The sequence below is a fragment of the Panicum virgatum genome, unplaced genomic scaffold, assembly GCF_016808335.1.
Source record: "Panicum virgatum strain AP13 unplaced genomic scaffold, P.virgatum_v5 scaffold_2976, whole genome shotgun sequence".
In the NCBI taxonomy this organism is placed as follows: domain Eukaryota; kingdom Viridiplantae; phylum Streptophyta; class Magnoliopsida; order Poales; family Poaceae; genus Panicum; species Panicum virgatum.
Genome location: NW_024376302.1, coordinates 62,117 through 86,190, shown reverse-complemented (window position 1 = coordinate 86,190; position 24,074 = coordinate 62,117). Strand labels below are relative to the sequence as shown.

The 24,074-nt window shown below is 47.2% G+C and overlaps 2 protein-coding genes across 22 annotated transcripts; one reads left to right on the top strand and one right to left on the bottom strand.

The window, feature by feature from the left end:
• Positions 1–1,466: 1,466 nt before the first annotated feature.
• On the top strand, positions 1,467–16,046 carry LOC120694087 (DNA topoisomerase 4 subunit A-like). 20 transcript variants are annotated; one of them, XM_039977268.1, is made up of 11 exons: positions 1,467–1,607; positions 1,704–1,978; positions 2,975–3,125; positions 13,861–13,936; positions 14,226–14,279; positions 14,710–14,788; positions 14,975–15,052; positions 15,114–15,212; positions 15,306–15,392; positions 15,631–15,715; positions 15,808–16,046. In XM_039977268.1, the coding sequence occupies exons 3-10, from the start codon at positions 3,044–3,046 to the stop codon at positions 15,709–15,711; spliced, it is 636 nt and encodes a 211-aa protein (XP_039833202.1). In that variant the 5' UTR covers positions 1,467–1,607; positions 1,704–1,978; positions 2,975–3,043; the 3' UTR covers positions 15,712–15,715; positions 15,808–16,046. The 20 variants fall into 20 exon arrangements, 17 of the variants coding, with proteins under 17 accessions (XP_039833202.1, XP_039833201.1, XP_039833195.1 ...); XM_039977267.1 differs by having other exon boundaries at positions 15,622–15,715; XM_039977261.1 differs by having other exon boundaries at positions 14,975–15,019; positions 15,608–15,715; positions 15,808–16,037.
• Positions 16,047–17,805: 1,759 nt separating this feature from the next.
• On the bottom strand, positions 17,806–22,064 carry LOC120694086 (disease resistance protein RGA5-like). Of its 2 annotated transcripts, XR_005683327.1 has the most exons (5): positions 21,862–22,064; positions 20,917–21,737; positions 18,518–20,478; positions 18,256–18,336; positions 17,806–18,155 (listed from the first exon to the last, which is right to left on the bottom strand). XR_005683327.1 is itself a non-coding variant. In XM_039977253.1 (4 exons), exons 2-4 carry the CDS (start codon positions 21,723–21,725, stop codon positions 18,332–18,334), a joined length of 2,775 nt encoding a protein of 924 aa, XP_039833187.1. In that variant the 5' UTR covers positions 21,726–21,737; positions 21,862–22,064; the 3' UTR covers positions 17,806–18,331. The 2 variants fall into 2 exon arrangements, 1 of the variants encoding a protein (XP_039833187.1); XM_039977253.1 differs by having other exon boundaries at positions 17,806–18,336.
• Between the last annotated feature and the right edge of the window lie 2,010 nt (positions 22,065–24,074).

Genomic DNA, 24,074 nt, shown 5'->3' with positions numbered 1-24,074 from the left:
ACCAAGCACAGGCCGATGAAGAAGAGCGGTCGGTGTCAGAGCTCTTGTCGAGGTTACTGAGCTGCGCCAGGAAGGCCTTCTCCCGCTTCTTGGCCTTGTACTGGAAGCGCTTCTTGAGCGACTCCTTGTCGAAGCGTCCTCCCCGGTCACGACTGCGGTGCTTGTGACGCCGACGCTCCTTTTTGGAGCCTCCCTCGTCGCGGTCGCGGTGGCGGTAGTAGTCGAAGTGGTTGTTCTGGCCGCCGCCGGATTTCTTGGGGCAATCGGCGATGAAGTGGTTCAAATCGCCGTAGTTGTAGCACCCGGAGTTCTTCTTCCTCAGCCAGTTGTGGTAGACGCACTGGAACTTGGTGATGAGGAGGCACAAGTCGTCGTCGCCCAGCGTCTCCAGCTGCTCATCTGTAATAGAAGGCAAAGAGGCAAGAGAAAAGCCAAGAGCAGAGTTAGCGTTAAAGCTCGATCCACCTGACCAGTCACAAGAGCGATGCTCTTGGAAGGAGGGGCACCATTGAGCTTGGCTCGTGTCTGGTTATCCACCTCGGTGGCCTTGAGCTTGCTGAAAAGCTCGTTCACCGTCAGAGTCTCATAGCCAGCAGACTCAATGATGGTGTTCACCTTGAGATCCCACACAGAGCGATCAAGTGCGTAGAGCAGCTTGAGGGCCTTCTCATGCTCTGTGTACTCAAGGGCATCAGCAGATCTGTTCGCATTGACTTTGTTCACAATCGATTGAAACCGACTGAACATCAAGTCAATGCTCTCACCCGGCTCCTGTGTGAAGTTCTCATATTCACGCTGGTGAGTCTCGTACATCCTGGCCTTGACCTGAGGTGTGCCCTCGTGGTAGTTCTCAAGGCACGTCCAAATCTTGTGGGCTTCCTGAAAACCCTGGACGCGTGAGAACTCCGCACGAGAAACGCCATCGAACAAGGCATTGACAGCCTTGGTGTTAGCCTCGTGCTCGGTCACTTGAAGAGGAGTGACCCGAGCGGCAAGTACCACGTAAGCCTGGTTCTTGGTTATATCCCAGACCTCGGCTCCCATGCTCTGCAAGAAGGCTCTCATGCGAACCTTTTAGTAGGCATAGTCCTCACCGGAAAACACCGGGATCTTCCCAAGACTCGCCATGGTCGCCAAGTGGTTTTCGAACCGGTTAAGGTACTGAAAACCTTAACCAAGCTCTGATACTAATTAAGGGACTGAAACCAGTGACCAGAGGGGGGGGGGTGAATGGGAGCCGATCAAAAGTTCTTCCGAAATTCAACCCGTCGGCTTATATCCCAAAATCACCACAAGTCCTCAAGAGTTCTAGGCTAAGTTTGGAATAGCTATGGAAGAGCTAAACCAACACAAAAGGCCATCCATGTAATTAGTTTTATAATTAATTTATATTTAATACTTCTAATTAGTAATCAAATGTTGTTAAAAAAATTTCACCCAAAAAAATTTGGGAACTAAAATGCCCCTTTCTCTACCAAAAAATTCATCGGCCGCCGCTGCCTCACGCCGCTCTCCTGCCAGCAGCTGCTGCCCCGTGCGCCGCCCGCGGCTGCCCATGTGCGCCGGCTGGCCCGCGCCGCCGCGCGGAGCCGGGAACCCCTCCTCCGGTGAGTCGCCACCGGACCCTAAACCCCCCTCGCGACCCTAACCTAATCTGATTCCCCCGGAACCCTAACCCCCCTGTCCCCCCATTTCCTTCGCAGGATCCAGCCGCGGCCGGCGGGTGGGGCGCGAAGCCAGGCGGCCGAGGCCGCCGTTGCTGCTTGGCGAGGCCGCGCGGGGTCACCGCCGAGCGACGCTAGGCTGTGGCCCTTTCCACGCCCCCAGCGACGCCACCTCCGTCGAGGGGCTCGAGGCCATGACCACATCGCACGACGACCCCAGGGACCCGCGGGCTGCCGACGTCGCGCCGGTGCCGGCGACTCGGCTGCCGCTGGCACGGCACATCCCGGACGAGGAGGCGACGACCACCAACAAGGCACATGCAGTTTTTCTCGTTCTTGGCTCGATTTCTTAAATCCGAGCCTTTAGGGAGCTTTTGGTTGGTTTGATTCGTGCAAAGACATGTGTTGATGCTACTCCATGAGTGAATTTGATTGAATCAACACAAGCATGAAGAATCGAACCAATTTCGTTTTGGTGAGAAAAACTACATTCTTGCTCGTGATCTGAAATTCCCTGAGTTTGAGTTCGAATTGAGACATGACTCTTTCGGGATAGCTTACCAACTCCATGGAGATCACCTGTGCAAAGTTTGGGAGCGATTCCTTTTGATTTGGTCAATTTTCGGGCGTTTTCCTCTTTATTTATCCTGTCGTCCTTCTCTTCGAGCCTGCGGCAGCGGGTTTCAGGAGGAGGGTCGATGGGGATCAAGGAGCAGGTGCTCACCAGGCAGCGCCAGCAGGTGCTCACCAAGCAGGCTGTGGCGGCTAAGATGGTGGTTGCTGTGCTCATCTCTGAAATCTCAGTTTTGGGCAGCTGACTATTCTTGCTATTTCCTGTTTGAGTTGCTACCCTTGTGGTGCATAGCTAGAACCAAATTATGAACTGAACAACTGACACTGCCCCAAACATACATGTAGTCGTGACCACAATTTACAATATCATAATATTGTCCCCTCATGCCTAACTTGTACTTATAATTGATCTTTCCTTACTATCTTGTTTTCTGTATCATGTTGCAGTTCTTGGAAGCTTTCTTGCAGCAGTGAACAAATTCATTGCTGATCGTTATTCATGGAATTACACAGCATCTGAATACCATGTGTATGAGTTCTTTAGGATCAGCATACGCTCCCATTTGAGTTGTCGGCAAGGATATAGGCTGGGGTTGGCGGTATGGTGTTAATTTGGGCCCATTTGAGTTTGGAGATTCTGCTTGCTTGTGCTCTCCTTGGCATTAAGTGTAATCGATCTTTTAGCTGCCATGTTTTCAGGTTATGGTCTTATGTATCTCACCCTTTCCTGTTTTCAGGTTATGGTATGGATCTCTACATACGACTGAAGCTTGCGGAGGGTATGCAGCAACAGCCTAGCTAGGCCGATGGCCTATTGCCGGTGGCTGGGGACTGAACGGATCATTTTTGCCGCCACTTCCCACAAGAACGGCTCGACAATCTCTGCAGGTAGTTCCTTCCCTCGCGTTAGGGAAACTGCAATTTTCTCCGCGTTCCAGATTCAATGAGAGCTATTGAGGAACGAGAGTACTCTATCCTGCTTGTGATGAGTGAATTGTCAACCGTGCGGTGTGATCGTGCGCTTGGTCTTTGGATTGCAGGTACACGGGCGTCGAGTGTCGACGGGGAGCTGCCGTGGAGGTGCTGTGGCCGATGGACCGTGCGATGGACGGCGGTGAAGGGCAGCCGGGACCGGAGCTCAGACCGGGCGGCAGCTGTGGCGTCAACTCCTAGATCGAGGGCGCAAGCGGCGACGGAAGGCGGGTTTCTTGGTTTGCGCCACAAAACCAAGGAGGCAGACGGCGGTTGAAGACACCGAGTCGTGGAGGCACGGGCGTCGGTCTCGGGACTGACGGAGGCGACGGGTGTCGACCGCATCTAGGGCCTCGCTGCGGGCGAGGAGGTGACGGGCGTCGGGCGGCGTCTAGGGCCGTCAGAAGGCCGAGGCGGGAACGGCGTCTAGGGCCACGGCGTGGAGGCGGGAATCTTCCCGCGCGTGAGGTTTTGGCGGTTTTCTCAAAACCGGCCACCTACCCGGGTTTCGCGGACCCTCCAAAACCACGGACTGGATCTTCATCAAGACGGCGGCATCGCGGAGAAGACTTCATTTTGAAGAAAGAACCTCAGCCGTCGGATGAGATCATGTACAGGGGGTGCTGCAGGCCAACCGGTCTGACCGGTCCCTGGACTCTCTGTTTTCCCAGGCCGCCGCCCCTGCGTCTCCCTCCCTCTGTTCCTCATTTGAGTTGTTTTTGTCTATGGATTGTTGAAATCTTATAAGGGATTTGATTGGGAAAGGAGGCCCTATCCTCCTCGTGCCCTCTGGGCTTTTGATTCGATTCAATCCCCTGGTTTAATGCCTTGTGCAATGGATTTTCGATTTCATTTTTGACACACTTGATTGAGAGGAGGCTACGAGTTCTTTGCTGTGATTGCCATGCTCCCAACTCTGATCTAAACCCTCTGGAATCACTAGCGTGTTCGAATTCGAGTTCTTGAGTGTTTGAGAAAACCCCAATCCCTTTTGATCTCTCCCATAATTCTCAAGATTCGTTGATCTTTAGGACGAGATCTTTTGGGGATATGTTCACGGGGTAGGGGCGAAGCAATCCCCCAAGTTTCATCGGTTTTCGTGGTCGTTTACTCGAGATTCACCGTTTGAATCCATTTTCTCGGGGGTTTTCTGGGTGCTACCAGTCAGACCGGTAGGCAAGACCGGTCAGACCGGTCTGCTTGCTCTTGAACTGCCGTGACCGGTCAGACCGGTCCAGTGCACCGGTCAGACCGGTCCTGGCTGTTCAGATCAGCTATTTTTCCGATTTGCTTCCGATTTGCTGCGTGGTTTTGCTCGCTCGTTCGAGGCCTTTTGTGTTGGTTTAGCTTTTCAATAGCTACTCCAAACTTTGGTCAGAACGCTTGAGGGTTTGGGCGATTTTGGGATATAGGCCGACGATTCGAATTTCGAAGAAATTTTGATCGGCTCCCATTCACCCCCCCTCTGGTCGCCGGCTTCGGTCCCACAATTAGTATCAGAGCTTGGTTGAGGTTTTCAATACCTTAACCGGTTCGAAAAACACTCGGCGACCATGGCGAGTCTTGGTAAGATCCCGGTGTTTTCCGGCGAGGACTATGCCTACTGGAAGGTTCGCATGAGAGCCTTCCTGCAGAGCATGGGAGCCGAGGTCTGGGAGATTACCAAGAACCAGCTTTACGAGGTGCTGGCTGTTCGGACCACGCCTCTTCAGGTGACCCAGCACGAGGCTAACGCCAAGGCCGTCAATGCCTTGTTCGCTGGCATTTCTCGTGCGGAGTTCTCACGCGTCCAGGGTTTTCAGGAAGCCCACAAAATTTGGACGTGCCTTGAGAGCTACCACGAGGGTACACCTCAGGTGAAGGCCAGACTGTTCGAGACTCACCGGCGTGAGTATGAGAACTTCACATAGGAGCCGGGTGAGAGCATTGACCTGATGTTTAGTCGTTTTCAGTCAATTGTGAACAAGGTCAATGCGAATAGATCTGCTGGTGCCCTTAAGTACACAGAGCACGAGTAGGCCCTCAAGTTGCTTTACGCACTTGATCGCTCTGTGTGGGATCTCAAGGTGAACACCATCATTGAGTCTGCTGGCTATGAGACTCTGACGGTGAAGGAGCTTTTCAGCAAGCTCAAGGCCATGGAGGTGGATAACCAGACACGAGCCAAGCTTAATGGTGCCCCTCCCTCCAAGAGCGTGGCTCTTGTGACTGGCCCAGGTGGATCGAGCTCTAACGCTAACTCTGCTCTTGGCTTTTCTCTTGCCTCTTTGCCTTCTGTTTCAGATGAGCAGCTGGAGATGCTGGGCGACGACGACTTGTGCCTCCTCATCAACAAGTTCCAGCGCGTCTACCACAACAGGCAGAGGAAGAAGAACCCCGGGTGCTACAACTACGGCGATCTGAACCACTTCATCGCCGATTGCCCGAAGAAGTCCGGCGGTGGCCAGAACAACTCCTTCGACTACTACCGCCACCGTGACCGCGACGAGGGAGGCTCCAACAAGGAGCGTCGGCGCCACAAGCACCACAGTCGTGACCGGGGAGGACGCTTCGACAAGGAGTCGCTCAAGAAGCGCTTCCAGTACAAAGCCAAGAAGCGGGAGAAGGCCTTCCTGGCGCAGCTCAGCGACCTCGACAAGAGCTCCGACACCGACCGCTCTTCTTCACCGACCTCCGACGACGACGACAAGAAGAAGAAGAAGAAGCGGGACAAGGAAGCCACCGGCTTCATCGGCCTTTGCTTGGCGGCCGGTCGGCGCAAGAGCTTCTTCACCATGGCGGGCGAAGCCAATGGTGCTCGTGCGTCTTCGGGTGGACACGCTACACCGACGCACTCCGGCTCTTCTCCTGGATCCGAGAGCGATTCAGAGGTAAACTCCACGATCGACCTGCTTGATACAGAGGTTAGGGAGTTGTACGCCGCTCTCGACAACCAGAAGAGGCTGCTTAAGGAAGCAGCTAGAGTGCGTAGAAAGCTTAGGGCTGAGCTGGCTTGTGCTAGGGAGAAGTCTAGTGAGGATGTGTAAGCTGGCTGCATATCTCACATGAACGATCTTGTTGCTCTCCGTGCCAAGCATGATGAGAACGTCGCGGACTTAGATGTTGCTAAGATTTCGCTTGCTGACGTTTCTCATGAGCTTGCTAAGGCCAAGCATGAACTAGAACTGGTTAAGGATGCTCCTATTGTTAGCGATGTGCTTGAATGCGAGGAGTGTCTTATCTTTAAGTCCGATCTAGCTTCGTTGCAGTCCAAGTTTGCTACTGTTGTGTGCGAGCTAGAGGAGATGAAGTCTAGGCCAGTTTTGCTTGGCGCTTGTAAGCTTTGTCCCACGCTTAGGTTGGAGCTAGAGGAGAAGAACGCTTTGATCAAGTCTTTTGGAAAGACTAAGATCGTAGAGTCTAGCCCACCTATTGACTGCTCTATTTGCCCTGGTTTGATCTCTGATTTGGATAATCTTGCGGTAGAGAAAGCCAACCTGGAGAATGAGAATACCTATCTTAGGGCGACTCTTAGTTGGGTTTCTGCTAGTGAGCCGCAGTTGGGCATGATGATCAAGCAGTTCAAGCGTGGTGATGGGTTTGGGGTCGGTTACACGTACACGAAGTCAGTCTTTGACAGGTTGTACGGTAAGATTGGCAAGGCTGCTAGAAACACTGCTAGCACGAGCACGCAGCCTTCGCTTGTTGACCCCGCGGATGGTGTGCTTAAAGAACCACCGAAAGCACCTCCGCAGAAGCAGGTTTGGGTTCCAAAGCCCAATGAGCTGAGGAACTCCCTCGACACGCTCCCTGCTGCCACAGCCCTGGTTGCCCAGAAGAAAAGGGCTGCTCCTCCCCGTCCGCAGGCAAGGCCTCCACCTCCCAAGCGTGAGGTGAGGTACCACTGCGAGTTTTGTGATAGGGAAGGTCACCTGGAGGAGTTTTGCTTTAGGAGGAAGCGGGTTGTGAGGAGAGAGCAGGAGAGACTGAACGCGGACATGTACTCTGCTGCTCGGGTGCATGATCCTTCTCGGCGTGGTGATAGGCAAGATGCTAGGGCGCGCCGTGTAGGTGGAGGTCAGGGAGATGGTGGTGGTTACCGTGCTCCAGCAGGTGGTCGCTTTGCCGGCCGTGCTCCTGGTCGTTTTCAGTACGGCTATGGATCACGAGGCCGAGGCTTTGGAGGAGGTTTTGAGGCTCCATGCTTTCCTCGCGGTGGTGTTCGTCAGTCACGCGGTAGACGGGACGGGGGATACGCTTTGTCTGGTTTTGCTAACCCTTCTGTAGAGCAAATGGCTCGACACTGGTTTGCTTCTCACTTTACTAACCCTAGTGTTGAGATATTTGCTCACCCTTTGTCTCACTACTGATGTGCAGGTCAAAGGCTTGGAGAACAGGTGGATCAGGGACTCCGGTTGTTCGCGCCACATGACCGGAAATGACAAATGGTTCTCCAGCCTCACCCCGATGCGCTCAAAGGAGTACATTGTGTTCGGGGATACTGGAAGAGGAAAGGTACGTGGACTTGGCGCTGTTCGAGTTTTCTTGGTTGACTTCTCTGGAACTCCTTTTGGCCCATCTCATTGCTTGATGGCTGGTCCTTCTTCTGATTTGTGGAAGTGGCATAGGAGACTAGGACATTTGAGCTTCGATTTGTTGTTGAGACTGAGCTCACTTGGTCTGATCCGAGGATTGCCCAAATTGAAGTTTGAGAAGAACCTTGTTTGCCATCCATGTCGCCACGGGAAAATGATTGCCGCTTCTCATCCGCCTGTTAATCAGGTGATGACCGCTCACCCTAGAGAATTGTTACACATGGACACTGTCGGTCTTTCTAGGGTGATGTCTGTTGGTGGGAAGTGGTACGTGCTTGTGATTGTGGACGACTTTTCTCTCTATTCTTGGGTCTTTCATGAGAACCAAGGATGAGGCTTTCGAGTTTGTTCGAGACTTGATCTTGAGGTTGAAAAACGAGTTACCCCAGGCCATGAGAGCGATCCGCAGTGACAATGGCACAGAATTCAAAAACGCTCATTTTGACGCCTTTTGCAGTGATCAAGGGCTTGAACACCAGTATTCTTCTCCCTACACTCCACAGCAGAATGGAGTTGTAGAGTGGAAGAATCGGACGCTGGTTGAGATGGCGAGGACGATGCTCGATGAGCATAGGACTCCTCGCAAATACTGGGCTGAGGTGGTTAACACCGCTTGTTACATGTCCAACCGCATTTTCTTGCGTGCTTTCATGCACAGGACTTCTTATGAGTTGCGGTTTGGACGCCAGCCCCGTGTTGACCATCTCAGAGTTTTCGGTTGCCGGTGCTTTGTGCTGAAAGATGGAAATCTTGATAAGTTTGAGTCTCGCTCGTCTGACGGTATTTTTCTCGGATATGCTTCTCACTCTAGAGCGTACCGTGTGCTGATTATTGATACTAACATCGTCAGAAGACTTGTGAAGTCACTTTCGACGAGACTGCACCGTGCAATTCTTCTGTCTTTGAAGTTGCAGGAGATAATGAGCTCGGCACCTCCATCTTTGAAGATGAGGAGGAAGAAGCTGCAGATGGCGAGGCTGAGGCTACCACGCGTGCTGTGGACCTAGTTATCTCTGCTACGAGCTCGGACGATGAAGACGGCCCCGATCCGACTACGTCTACTTCACGGGGGCTGTTCGAGGAGGTGACTCAGGCTACACCAGCTGCACCTGAGGAGGCACCAGCTTTGGTTGAGGAGGAGGCGACTTCGACACGGGAAGCACCGCGACATATTCAGCGTCGCCATCCACCTCAACAGATGCTAGGTGATCTCAACGAGCGAGTCACCAGGTCCAAGGTAACAAGTATCACTGGCTTTGCTCATTCAGCGTTTGTTTCCTCTTTTGAGCCCAAAGATATTGGACACGCTCTTTCTGATTCTAATTGGGTCAATGTCATGCATGAGGAATTTGAAAATTTTGAAAGAAACCAAGTTTGGGTTTTAGTCGAGCCTCCACCTGCTTGTAATCCCATCGGAACGAAGTGGGTTTTCAAAAACAAGCAGGGCGAGGATGGTTTGGTTGTTCGAAACAAGGCTCGTCTTGTTGCCCAGGGGTTTTGCCAAAAAGAGGGTATTGATTTTGAGGAAACTTTTGCCCCTGTTGCTCGTTTGGAAGCTATTCGAATCTTTCTTGCATTTGCTGCTTCCAAGGGTTTTAAGGTTTTCCAAATGGATGTTAAATCTGCCGTCTTGAATGGTTTTATCGAAGAAGAGGTTTATGTAAAGGAACCCCCTGGTTTCGAAAATCCCAAGTTTCCAAACCGTGTTTATAAACTTCAGAAAGCTCTTTACGGTTTGAAACAGGCACCTAGAGCTTGGTATGATAGATTGAAAACCTTTTTGCTGGCTCAGGGCTTTAAAATGGGATGTGTTGATAAAACTTTGTTCCTCATGCGATCTGGCACTGATTTCCTTTTGGTTCAGATATACGTGGATGATATTATCTTTGGTGGCTCTTCTCACGCTCTTGTCTCCAAGTTTTCTGAGCAGATGTCTAGGGAGTTCGAGATGAGCATGATGGGTGAGTTGCAGTTCTTCCTCGGGGTGCAGATCAAGCAAACTCCTCAGGGCACTTTTGTCCATCAAGCCAAGTACACTAGAGACTTGCTGCGGAAGTTCAACATGAGTGACTTGTCTCCTCAGCCGACTCCGATCAGCACATCTACGGCGCTTGATGAGGACTTGGACGGTGAGGCGATGGACCAGAAGGAGTACAGGAGCATGATCGGCTCGCTCCTGTAACTGACGGCGATGCGACCGGACATCCAGTTCGGCGTCTGCCTTTGTGCACGCTACCAGGCTTCTCCGCGCACCTCCCACAGGCAGGTGTTGAAACGCATCTTCAGGTATCTGAAATTCACCCCTGAATTTGGTCTTTGGTATTCTGCGGATTCTTCTCTGGTTTTGGTGGGCTTTTCTGATGCCGATTTTGGTGGGTGTCGGTTGGATCGCAAGTCGACATCCGGCACTTGTCAATTTCTTGGTACATCTTTGGTGTCTTGGTCCTCTCGTAAGCAGGCTAGTGTAGCGCTTTCTTCCACAGAAGCTGAGTATGTTGCCACTGCTAGCTGCTGCTCCCAGATACTTTGGATGAGACAAACCTTGCAGGATTATGGCTTGAGTTTCGGTAGGGTTCCCATATTTGTAGACAACATGTCAGCCATTAGCATTGTAAAGAACCCTGTCCTACACTCCAGAACCAAGCACATAGACATCCGATTCCATTTCCTGCGAGACAACCATGAGAGAGGACACATAGACCTGATCCTTGTCCCTTCAGAGAGGCAAACCGCAGTTATTCTCACCAAACCGCTTGAGCAGGACACTTTTGCTCGCTTGCGAGGGGAGCTTGGGGTTTGTTACCCCTTTTGATCGCTGACTTTTGTTTTGGTTAGCTTGGTAGGTCTTTGTTTTGTAGGTTTGGTAGTTGCATTGTGCATATGCATTGTACATGTTTGTATTTTGCATTGTCTCACTTGCACTAGCATTCTTGTATACATTGCTATGATCTTCTAGTGCCTGCTAGTGTGAGTTGATAAACTTGATCATGTATAGCTTGCTCCACTGTGTATATTACATCATCTGAGTTAAGCTATTTTGATTTGAAAATCTGAAAACATGATCACCCTGTCTTGGCTACTAGCATGTTAGGGCGTGTTGATATGCTTTGCTATCTTATTCATGCTAGTATAGCCTTTCTGTTCAGCAATTCACACTTGAAATGATCTAAATCTGATAAAATTGCTTGAACTGTTCTTGAATTGGATTGAAAAGATCCAGGTGGGATTGCTTGTCGCACTGATCGAGCTTTCGGGACGGCTCATTTTGCACTTGTGAGAACCCGGGCAAGGCTGTGCATGACTGAAACGAGTGCTTTAAGCTTCTGATTGTCTTTTGGCATAGGCTTGGCCTCGTTGCTAAGTAAAGCATGATAAGCTTTCAACCTCTGGCATTAAGAATTGCTTGATATAAATTTGATTGAAAAATGAATGTTCACAACATGTTTTGGCTGGTTTGGCTCACCTGTATGAGTTTGAGTAGCACTGCTTTCCATTCCCTACTTATTAGTGCTAGATCATGGGTGATGCTTTTATTTCTCCTAAACTGAACTTGCCTAGCTCTAGACTGATTTGATATACCCTGTTGAGCTAGATGCAGGTCTTGTTTATGGATGCACACATGCTTGAGACTAGATGTTGCTCATATCTTTGTATCCCTGAATGCTTTCACTTACACCTCCTGCATTGCATTCATTGCATAGCATCTGTTCAGGGGGAGTCTCAGCTTCAGGGGGAGCTCTAGTTCTTTGTAGCCTTGATGTGTGCATGTGCCAACAAGGGGGAGAATTTTGAGAGAAGTGATCGAACAAGGGGGAGACTTGTTTGATTTTTGAAAAACTTGTTGTGCACAGGGCTTTGAGAGTGCATCATTTTGGGAGAGTTGCACTTGTGAGAGGGAAAAATTTTACTTGGGGAGTTTCTGCTTTGTTTTGGCTCCGGGTTTCCTCGTTTTCCCTCTGCGTCTTGCATGACTGCGTCGAGCATTACCTCTGTCTTTGAGGAGTCATGTTTTGGCTTTTGATCGATTGCGTCGAGCCGTTACCCTTGTCTTAGGGGATCGATCTTTGCTTGAGTAAGTGACTGTTCTTGCCTTTCTGAGCCTTTTGTCACTTGCTTGAGTTCTTCTCTTTCGTGCTTCTTTGTTCTTCTTTGGTTTCACTTCTCTTGGTTCGTCTGTGGTGTGTTGACAATGCACTCATCAAGGGGGAGATTGAGGAACGAGAGTACTCTATCCTGCTTGTGATGAGTGAATTGTCAATCGTGCGGTGCGATCGTGCGCTTGGTCTTTGGATTGCAGGTACACGGGCGTCGAGTGTCGACGGGGAGCTGCCGTGGAGGTGATGTGGCCGATGGACCGTGCGGTGGACTGCGGTGAAGGGCAGCCGGGACCGGAGCTCGGACCGGGCGGCAGCTGTGGCGTCCACTCCTGGATCGAGGGCACAAGCGGCGACGGAAGGCGGGTTTCTTGGTTTGCGCCACAAAACCAAGGAGGCGGACGGCGGTTGAAGACGCCGAGTCGTGGAGGCACGGGCGTCGGTCTCGGGACTGACGGAGGCGACGGGCGTCGACGGCGTCTAGGGCCTCGCTGCGGGCGAGGAGGTGACGGGCGTCGGGCGGCGTCTAGGGCCGTCAGAAGGCCGAGGCGGGAACGGCGTCTAGGGCCACGGCGTGGAGGCGGGAATCTTCCCGCGCGTGAGGTTTTGGCGGTTTTCTCAAAACCGGCCACCTACCCGGGTTTCGCGGACCCTCCAAAACCACGGACTGGATCTTCATCAAGACGGTGGCATCGCGGAGAAGACTTCATTTCGAAGAAAGAACCTCGGCCGTCGGATGAGATCATGTACAGGGGGTGCTGCAGGCCAACCGGTCTGACCGGTCCCTGGCACCGGTCTGACCGGTCTAACCAACCGGTCTGACCGGTCCAGCGTACCGGTCTGACTGGTCCCGCGGGTATAAATACCCCTTCACTTGTGTTAGGTTATCAGCGGCTTTTGTAATCTGTTCGTGGACTCTCTGTTTTCCCAGGCCGCCGCCCCTGCGTCTCCCTCCCTCTGTTCCTCTCGTTTGAGTTGTTTTTGTCTATGGATTGTTGAAACCTTGTAAGGGATTTGATTGGGAAAGGAGGCCCTATCCTTCTTGTGCCCTCTGGGCTTTTGATTCGATTCAATCCCCTGGTTTAATGCCTTGTGCAATGGATTTTCGATTTCGTTTTTGACACACTTGATTGAGAGGAGGCTACGAGTTCTTTGCTGTGATTCCCATGCTCCCAACTCTGATCTAAACCCTCTGGAATCACTGGCGTGTTCGAATTCGAGTTCTTGAGTGTTTGAGAAAACCCCAATCCCTTTTGATCTCTCCCATAATTCTCACGATTTGTTGATCTTTAGGACGAGATCTTTTGGGGATATGTTCACGGGGTAGGGGCGAAGCAATCCCCCAAGTTTCATCGGTTTTCGTGGTCGTTTGCTCGAGATTCACCGTTTGAATCCATTTTCTCGGGGGTTTTCTGGGTGCTACCGGTCAGACCGGTAGGCAAGACCTGTCAGACCGTTCTGCTTGCTATTGAACTGCCGCGACCGGTCAGACCGGTCCAGTGCACCGGTCAGACCGGTCCTGGCTGTTCAGATCAGCTGTTTTTCCGATTTGTTTCCGATTTGCTGCGTGGTTTCGCTCGCTCGTTCGAGGCCTTTTGTGTTGGTTTAGCTTTTCAATAGCTACTCCAATCTTTGGTCAGAACGCTTGAGGGTTTGGGCGATTTTGGGATATAGGCCGACGATTCGAATTTCGAAGAAATTTTGATTGGCTCCCATTCACCCCCCTCTGGTCGCCGGCTTCGGTCCCACAGCTATTCACATATTGGGCTCTGTTGAAATCATATAGCATTCCTCAACATGCAAGATAAAGGACTTGCATGTGCGTAGTCCTTATGAACATGTCATCAGTGTAGTTTCGTTACTCTGTCAATGCAGCTAGGACTGTTCATTGGGGATTTCTTGGATAGCACTATAGACCATACTGTTTGTTTTCCTCACTGGTTTTCTTGCTCTTACTAATTGTCTGAAAACGAACTTTCTCAGCTGAAGGCCAGCTTACAGTCAACGTCTGCAAACCAACTTTCTCTGCAAACCATTTTGATTGCTGTAATCAGAAGAGGTTTTGGTTACTATAGTTTGAGTCTGTCACACAATTGTGGTTGTTTACTATATTCTTAGATCATAATTCAGGATGCATCTCAGGCAAACATATGTGCTATGCCTACCATTAGAATTGCAAATCAAAGTGGTATTGTGAATTTGGTAACATATTACTTTTTTCTGATTACTGAGAAAATGCCTTATGGCAAATGACATGTTTCTTTGGTGGGATTAGCCATGAATTCAGTTCCTGCCATTTCTTTGTTGGTGAATTTGGCGCTTTGATGTGGAGCATGGTTCTGCGGCAGGTTGGCACAATTGCTCGCCCTGAAGTGGCTGGCCGCAATGCTGGTCACATCACGGTGAGTTTGCTTGTCAATAATTATTTGCTGATTTTTGTTGCCTTGTGTTATCTTAAAGTTAGCTAGAGTCCTATTGATGAAAATTTCCCTTTACTGAAATTTCTGGGACTTGTCAAGTTAAAAAATGGAAGGAGTAGTGATTCAGTTCCATTTATATTGTCTCATTGTTCTGCTTCTAAATTGTATCCCTATATATATTCCTGACGCTAACCTAAATGCTGCTGCCAAATAAATTCAGACAATATAAACCTCCTATATGCACGCCTGTTAAGTTTATCCGTTGACTTTTTTTTGTTATATATTTTGAATGGAATCGTTGACAAGTAAAAATATTTTGATGCAAAAATCATTCAGGCAAAAGAGGTTCCTCTATGAGCTTGGTGTACATGCTGTGCTGAAATTGATGTCGAGCCTCCACATAGCAATTCAGGACAAGATGTGAGCAGAGCAAACCATGGTTGTATTCAATCCTTTCTATCTCATGTTTTCCAGTGTGCCTTGAAATCATGGTAAGATGCTTGATTCATATGCCATTGGGAAAATATGCTTTGGTTCCATCTCATTTTGAACTAAAAAATTCTTATTAAACACTGTTGCCTCAAACAATGAACCTCGATATATCAAATCATTTTTATACTGTCTATTTGTCTATTAGAAAAGCTCTACTGCGGAATGACATTATTATTTTTGTGCAGTCACTAGCAGAAGCCATGTTCTTGACTGATCTGGAGCTGAATACAGTATCTCTTTTCACTTCTTTGATGTCTTTCTCTGTGAGTTGTTGTATGACATTTTTCCCCCATCCGTTTCATGCTGATTTTTGTTATTTTACAGGTTGACTTCGTACCAAACCTTGATAACTCACAGAAGGAGCCATCTCTGCTGCCAGCTCGTATTTCATCTTTATTGTTGAATGATTCTTTTGGGACTGCGGTATGAGTTTGTATTCACTTTATACAAGTGCTACTAAGTCAGATATTTATTTATGCAAAAATGGGATTCTTACAGTTGTTTAAATTGTTTCAGGTCGGAATGGCAACAAACATTCCTCCTCATAATCTGGGGGAGCTTGTTGATGCACTTTCTGTTATAATTCAAAACCCTGAAGCCACAGTGAGTAATTTGTACCACATATCATTATGAGTTCAGTATTATGTACGCCTGTTTGTATGCATGTATGTTGAAAAGGCACTCAGCTGCTATTTTTCCTGTGATAATTATTAACAAGTTCCCATAAGAAGCAAGGAACAGCAAATATTTTCTTACCTTGGGCATGATATTATTACCACTTTTCATATCCCGTCATAAAATCATTGGAATTATGTTAGTTTTGTGATACCAGCTTCTTCAGAAACATCCAGCTTCTCAATATGGACATTCAATTTCAGGAAAGAAATCTCCATCCCGGAGATGTTCAAGAGCACGTGCATGACAATGTAAGTATATATCAGTTCAACATATATATATATAATTGAACATGGTTGACTTATTTACGATCTATATATTTGCATTTGTGCATGGGATACAGGTCTTAAATTCTTATATTCACCTATATCTAGATGATGATGAAGGAACATTCCACTATATGGACCTGCAATTCTTTGTAAGCACATAGAGTCGTTCGATATACATTCTTTTCTTGGACATATCATATTGTTCTCACTTGATATGGAATCTCGAACTGTATCTATATTGGACCCAATGCCCATACCTCACAATTTTAAGTTGTGATTTTACTCTATGGATGTGTTTGTGTAATCAACATAATAACTTTGCCCTTTGTGTGAAATATATATTTCTCAGTTTGGACTATGGATCATGTGATGAATGGTGTCAAATTTATCCATGGCATTAGCACGGGCACCTTACTAGTAATTGATTAAGGTACCAAATTATCTTGAATTTTCTGAATCGAAAATTAGATGTGGATGTGACTCGGAGTAGTTCACTACCGCTGTTGATGGATGGGCCAATTTGATAAGGAAAATTATAAGGCGCGTACGGTCGCGCCCGCACACAACGTCGCGACCTTGGTGAGCTGCCAGAGGATGGTGGGCCGCTATGGCCCACGTACCTTTTTGTTTTGATCACACTTTAAAAATGAGAAAATCTAAAATTACTTGCATTTTGGTTCAGCAACTCCACGCATGCCTACGCGTTGTCGTATTTGCAAGCCGCAGCAAGGACGAGAGGAAAATGATTCTTTGAAACTATTTAAAAAAATATTTTATCTATTTCATATTACTTTCGTTTTGAGAACCGATTGCATTAATGTGTTCTACAAGACAAGACGAACAAAACTAGACCACACTTTCATATGTTTTAATGATGTTTTATATTAATAGCAACTTATGTGGTGACTTCTCTCTTTGATGTAACAACTTATGTCCATATCATACGACTGTAGTAACAACTTATATGTATAGCGACTATTGTTTTATATCAACTTATATATACGAGCATACTATCAATTTTATTTCCAATAACTTTTTATAGATAGATGTGGATCAGCTCATGTGTATAATAGATGGTGTTTCTGTAACAACTTTTATCTTGTATGTGTGACAACTTATATCTATATCTTATATGTGTGGTAAATCATGTGTATGAAACATTCTATTTTGTGGCAACTTATGTGTATAGCATATAGCAACTTGTTATCTGTATAAAATATCTTCAAAATATATGCAAGTGGGATTTTGTTTTAACCGTCTCATCACAGTGCAATCGTTATTCAAAACGGAGCTTGTATGAAAGAGAAAAAACATTTTTTAGAAAGTTGTGTTATAAAAAAAGCTTAATGTAGTATATCTTTATAGATCACGAGAAAAGCTGGACACGGATTTCACAGGATAGCGCTGCGCATGGTAAAAGCAGACGGAAATGGTGTCGCGTGCTGCGTCAGCCGCGCGACCCGTCGCGCATTAGCGTTGTCCATTTGATAATGTCGGCCCTTGACAGATTCCATCACCCCCCGTCCAATTGTTCTTATGATTTTTTTTGCTTGACCGCTTGGTGTTGTGTATAATCATGCCTATATAATAACATGCTACTGGCGTTCTTCTCTCATGTCCATCGCTGACATGCCCGGAAGATTTTCGCTCTTGACAATAACCATACACTAGTGATTTGCTTCGCTCGATGGTACTGGAAAATTGCAGTCGCATTCGGACCTATGAGCTAGACCGTATCCGGAATTGAACATGACGCATTCTTTCACATGTTTCTTTAAATTCTTTCTTCAAGATCTCGTCTTTCCATGTATGTTAAGCAACAGATCAAAGCTTCGTTAGTGCAAGTTGCCGACAACCATGGGTCCGACCACGGTAGGTGAAGCTACTCGTGTGGGCACCATGCTCTGCAGAACAGAGTTATGCACGGAACAGAGCACATGGAAACAGAGCCTGCGTTCACTACTATCCAGTAATCTCCTCTCATTGCACACCGAAACAGAGCAGGCGTTGTAGTTGCATACCGGCACATATGCTCAGACGTCTCACGGGCACACATGACGACCTAGGCAACAAGTTGCAAATAATCCAAAAAATACTTCTTCGTCTTCGTCAAACATAGGTAGACTTCAGAAGATTAGTACAAACAAACGGCAGGTCAAATACAGCATAATAAAAGCTATGCAAATAATTGCACTTTCGAGAGCCTCATGGAAGTAGATCACTATCACTCAACAGGAACACACCCTACAATAGGATACCCTTGCATGACATCTAGGCCCGACTCTGTCACCGGAATACCATTGCGTTTTGTTCTGTCCAAGGCTGCCGTTGCATGCTCCTCCTGTGGACAACACATTGCGCTGCCTTTTCCGTGCACTACTGCATGATTGATGTCAGCGACAGGGAGAGCAACATTACGGTACTGCAGAAAATGGAGTAAAATTTAGCCAGCCGGAAGATCTCTAGGTTCCAAGCGTGCACAAGGCAATTTAATCTCTGCAGATGTGGGGAAGCAGACGAACTTGTCATGTGCCAGCAACTTATCATTGGCGTTAACTCAAATCTTTTCTCCGATTCGTTATTCATCATGACATCATCTCAACCTGAAACGGAAATAGAAATGAAATTAAGGTTTGAAGAAATAAAGCGGAGAAGATATGTTAGAATAACGGGAGAAAAAACAACTGGAGCTAGGGTGGCACAGGGCAGGAAAAACCAACGCAATTAAGTTTCGGAGAAATGGGAAATGAGAGAAGCAAGGAGTAAGTACAGGAGCTACCGCACCTTTATTTTCAATACTTATATCATGATAGGGATGATTGGGATGCATTTCAGCTGCACGCGTCAGCGCAGCCTTGGCTTGCTCCGCCTCCTCCTTGCTAGCGCCTTCACATCCGAGATAAGCCTTGACGTCCTGCAGCGATGGCAGGTTCCCCAGGCCCAAGTCGAGACCACCATCGCTGCTGCCAATTCCTCTTGCCTCCCGCGCATAAAACAACCGCCAGAGGCGAAGCCATGCGAGCCTTGGCATAGCTCCTTTTTGAAACACCACTGGCCATACAAAATTAATGAAGTAACAGAATTCAAGGCACGGGAACGAACCAGGACTAACAATTAACCCCTGAAGGATTCCCAGCTTCTTATTGTCCACCTCCAGCCGTAGACGGCGGAGAGCTGGCAACCTCCCGAGGATGTCGAGATCCACCTGATGTAGCTCCCTCACGGCAATCCGTAGGCAGGTGAGAACCGGAACAAACGATGGATTCACCCAAGCCGGCAGTGTAGAAAACCAACAGATGCCTACTGCATTCAACGAACGGAGATGTCGAGGAGCGACCCAGGCATCCAATCCACCGATGTTGCATAGCCAACGATGGACTTTTATATGTAGTTCCTGGATCTTTTGTAACTTGTGTAGGCACCACAACAGCTTGTCGTTCCACTCGTCCAATTTAACCCACAGCCGCCTCAGTTCAGTTAGCTGGCCCAACTCCTCTATATTGTTTATGGTGGACCCATCAATGCATAACCATGACAACTGCTCAAGGCATGTTAGGTTTCCAATTCCATTTGGCACTCTTGTAGTCTCGCCAATGTCTAGGCACATCAAATTTCTTAGCTGGACAACACTTGAAGGCAAGATGGAAATAGGATTGCTCCTCACATCCAATGTTTGTAGAAACTGCAGGTTTCCTATTTCTTCCGGGAGCTGAGAAATATGCGTAGAATATAGTCTTAAGTACCTCAATTGGTATAAATTTCCAAGGTACTTAAGGCTATCAGTATGTGAAAGGTTGCAATGCTCCAAATCCAGTACACGTAAAAATCGGCAGCTGCCAGCAGCCGGCACTTGAGCAACGGCTGCTGGGAAGATAACAACTGACCTTGCATGTTGCAACAAGTTTCTAGTAGCCTGAGCCATCACGTGACTTTTCTTGCCATTTTGAAGGGACAACCTCCGAATCGTACTTGATGGAGATGTGCTATCGATATCACTTAGTATGGTAACAAAGTTTTCCTCACATGAAAAGGAACAAATAAGATCGAGCATCATATCATGTATGCGACAACTCTTTACCATGCTAGTGAATAAGTAATATATCGGTTGGATCATACTTCTGTTTAGGAGCTCGTTGAAGTAAAACTCTCCTATTTCAAATGAACTCTTCCCCTGTTTTTCCCATTGGATAAAACCTTCAGCTATCCACATTCTTATCAAACGGTCCTTGTCAATTTCAAAATCTTCAGGAAACATGCTTAAATATAACAAGCAAGTCCTTAGATGGCATGGCAGCTCATAATAGCTGAAAGACAATATCTTTCTCATATTCTCCACATCCATATTGTTTTCCATGCCAGTACCAACAGAGTTGTACACCTCGTACCACTCCAGTTTATTTCTTACTTTGCAAGCTAGCAAACTAGCCATTGTAATAATTGCCAAGGGCACACCAGCACATTTCTTTAGTATTCTGTCAGATACTTCCGCAAGTTCATCATCAGGACATTTTTCTATTTCTTCATTGTTGTCTTTGTTTTCGTTACCAAATATTCTTCTAAAAAATAGCTTCCGAGAGTTGTTTGAAGAAAGGGGTTTCAGCTTGTAAGCACCTCCAGCTTGTTCAGCAACATCAGAAATACGGGTAGTTGTAATAATTGTGTATCCAACATCATTATCAGGCAATGCACATCTAATCCTTTTCCAAACTGAGATATCCCATATGTCATCAACAACAACGAAATACCTAATCATATCACAAGTTATTAGAAAAAAAAACTTGTGATTTTAGGATGGAAAAATGTTCTAATATTGTTCATATACCAGCTAGATGAAAATTAAGCTAACTGGCATGGAACACTACTGGAGATTTAATGATTAAACTAAAATAGCTAGGGAGTAGCTGGATTGGCAAGTCCGTGAACAAAATAGGTCCACCCAGAATCTTTGCCAAAACAAAATGTAGTCCAGTCAGGGAATTATTTGCACTTAATAATGATGTGATAAAGCTTAAGTGGTGGCATTCTACCATTTAATGCAGCCGTGCATGAACATTTCATTAACCACATGTAGACTTGTACTTCATGTGTATAATTGATGAATGGAGTATTGTGAACAGAGGGTATAAATTATCAGTGGCTAAAAACTTCATATGTATAAATTGGCGAAAGGAGTGCTTTCATACCTTTTGTCCTGAAGGAATTCTCTGAGTACTTTTATGAGTCGACTCTCATCCAATATTTCTTCATTAATGCTCTTGCCAAAATCATTGAGTAAGCCCTTGAATAATCTCTTCAAGTCAGGAGTTTGAGACACAGAAACAAAAGCACAACAATCGAATCGTGCTCTAATCTTTTCATAAACTGCATTAGCAAGAGTTGTCTTTCCCAGGCCTCCAAATCCAACAATTGAAACTATCTTGCCTTGCTTCATGGGAAGGTTATTCCCTTGTGTCAAAAAGTTATTGATGAACTCATCCCTTGCCTCTTCAATTCCAACAAGCTCTTTCATCTCGGTGTATTGAGTGAATAAACGAGGGTCGACAGTAACAGGTTTATCAACACCAAGGTTGACCTCATACCTGCGCCGCCGCTCGTGCACCTCCATGACGCGGCTCTTGATCTCTCTTATTTCAGTAGCAATCTTATGGCGAACCTTGGGCTGCATCAACAAGTTGAGGCTCCTATCAATGACCTTTTTTAGCCCATGCTGTGTGTCCAGCCTTTTGCCCTTGCATTGCACCGTGAACGTGTCAATGCTATCCTCTATGTCGTAGGATAACTCCCTCACATTCCTAGACCAGATCTTGTCATTATTGGGAAGCTGGTCTGAAGGAGTCCTGGAGATGTCCTCGAGAGCACCCTTCATGCTCTCAAGCTCTTCTTGCAGGAACTTGATCTCCCCGATCAGCCCCTTCTGCAGATTGTACTCGCCGGCGGCCAGACTAGCGAGCTTCTTGATGACGCTTGGCAGCGCCCCCGTCACGACTTCCATGGTTTTTTGCCCCTAAATAATAAACGAGTGCAAGGATTGAGATTTTTGTGTATGTTCGCGCCCACAACCTCGCGTGCAGCATTGAGCAGTGCCGTGGAGAGTTGTAAAGAACAAGAGATAGCGAGATGAGACTCACTGGTCGTGTCGATGCTGGTCAGCTATGGAACTTCCTCGCCGGGACAGGCTGCCCGCAGCTCGTCGCCGGTCGAGTTTGATTGTCTAGAAGTCGCTGCTGCCGTGGGGAGGACGGAGAACCCGATGGTACGCAGGGGAGACAAATAATGGACGAGAGAGAGACAAGGCCATTGGATTCCCGCACGGCCTGTCCTACTCCTACACTTCAGGCCAATTGCTACCAGATGAATTCAGCGTCTAGTAGCTGCTTGTCGAGGTGGGCCACACCCACGCGCCCTGTCGGCTGCCCGCCGGAGGTCAAGGTCTTCGCTGGGTACCCATGGATCTGACTGACGGGGGCAGCATGCACGCGTCAGTAATAATGGAAGAAAAAAGGATAGAAGAGCCTTTAAATCTTGCAGTTATGATCACATTTGAAAGGGATGAAGAGGGGGTAACTGGTGGAGTAACAAAATACTCATGTATGTTTTTTTTTCTGGTTTCAGAATTGCAATGAGGCAACAAGTATTCGATTTGCCAACTCTGTTTTGTACTGGCTACAAAGGGAGCAATGGGGAACCGGAGAAGAAAGGGATAGGAGAGGATGGCGTAGTTTCTCAGTCTTGTCGTGCTGGCAACACACAGCCTGCACTGGAGCTTGATGCCAAGCCTTTCCAGTTGCATTTTTTTTATCTTCGCCAGTCCAGGAGAACTGATGCCATTACATCGTATTCTCAATTCCACAATCCAACAAATATAGGAGATTAAGGGGGGATGATAAAAGTGTTTTCTTCTTCTAATTCACCTGATTCACACGTATGGTCCACCCAAACTCATGCTGCGGCAGTGTACGCCTGTCAGCAGAGTGACATCTTGAAATCAAAATTGCATTTCAAGGAATTGCATGAAATCAAAATTGCATTTCAAGGAATTGCACTAACTTCTTAGAAAGTGTTCCTTGGAACTAAATTATCTTTTTATAATGCCAACAAGGGCTGCACAATTTTCGGGTATGTTCTAAAAATCTACACTTTGTAGATGAAGTTTCAAGAAACTGCACCAAGCTTAAATATCTGAAAACAAGCATCCTTGTTTTTGAAATAGAAAAAGATTCCTTGCTCTGGTAAGTGTCGACTTTAGTAATATACAATGGGCGTTAGCACTAATTGATTGAAAGGAATCGGTGCTCGTAGCCTAAGAAGGGGAGGGAGTGAATTAGGAAAACATAAGAACTTATCCTACGGCTCAATCTAGTTTGCACAAAATATAAACTAAAATATGCTATTTAGATGTGCATCTATGATTCAACTAGTGTGAAACCCTCATCCCAAAAGAAATTTTGCAATCTCTGGACTCCAGCAAACTCAAATGGGCGAGAGAAGATGGTACATATATAGCCCAATAACTCCATAGAGTCGTTGCTTCAACGGCTAGTAAAAGTGCAGTAGGATCGGTTGAACTGACGCTTTGCCTGGTGGGTGTCGGTTCAACTGGTCACCCTGTTCATCCACATATAGCCGTTGGCTCCCCTTCTGACACGCCAGCTTTTGCTTGCATTATTGCATCGACGCTTCATCCGACCACGGTCGGTTCTACTGGTGCTTAAGGATTTCCCCTCGAACTCGTCTGCAGCTTGACATGCTCCCTGATCAATGCCATTACCAATGCACCGACGCCACTCCTTGCATAGTCGGTTTAACCGGTGCTACTGTGTTTTCTTCACTTAATCGTCATTGCAACTACTAGATGCACCGACCCGTTCATCTTCAAGACCGTGGGTTCAATCGGTCAGTTGATTTCTGCTGCACCTTGTTCAACTCGTCTCGACTGGCATTTGGAAAACCTCAAATTGGACACCTTGACAATGAATTGGACACCATGGGACCTAATGTCACACCCGGTTTTAAGGACAAAATCGAATGCATAACTATATGTATGCCAGGATCAAGTTTCATACATATAGAGACATCATAAGTGAATAATCAGTAACAATATCACGAAAAAGAGAAATACAACAAATAAAAGACTATCAGAGTTTACAGCTTATCCTGGAAACAAAGGCTCCAAACTTCACAGGCAATCGACTGGGGTTGCGTACGCCTAGAACTCAGCATCATCTTCAAAAGACTTCACAGCAACTTTTCCTTCTGAGCAGCAGTAAGCAAGGGTGAGTACACTTATGGTTGATACTCAGCAAGGCCACAAGAAATAACCAGAAAGTGATTTCAATCCATC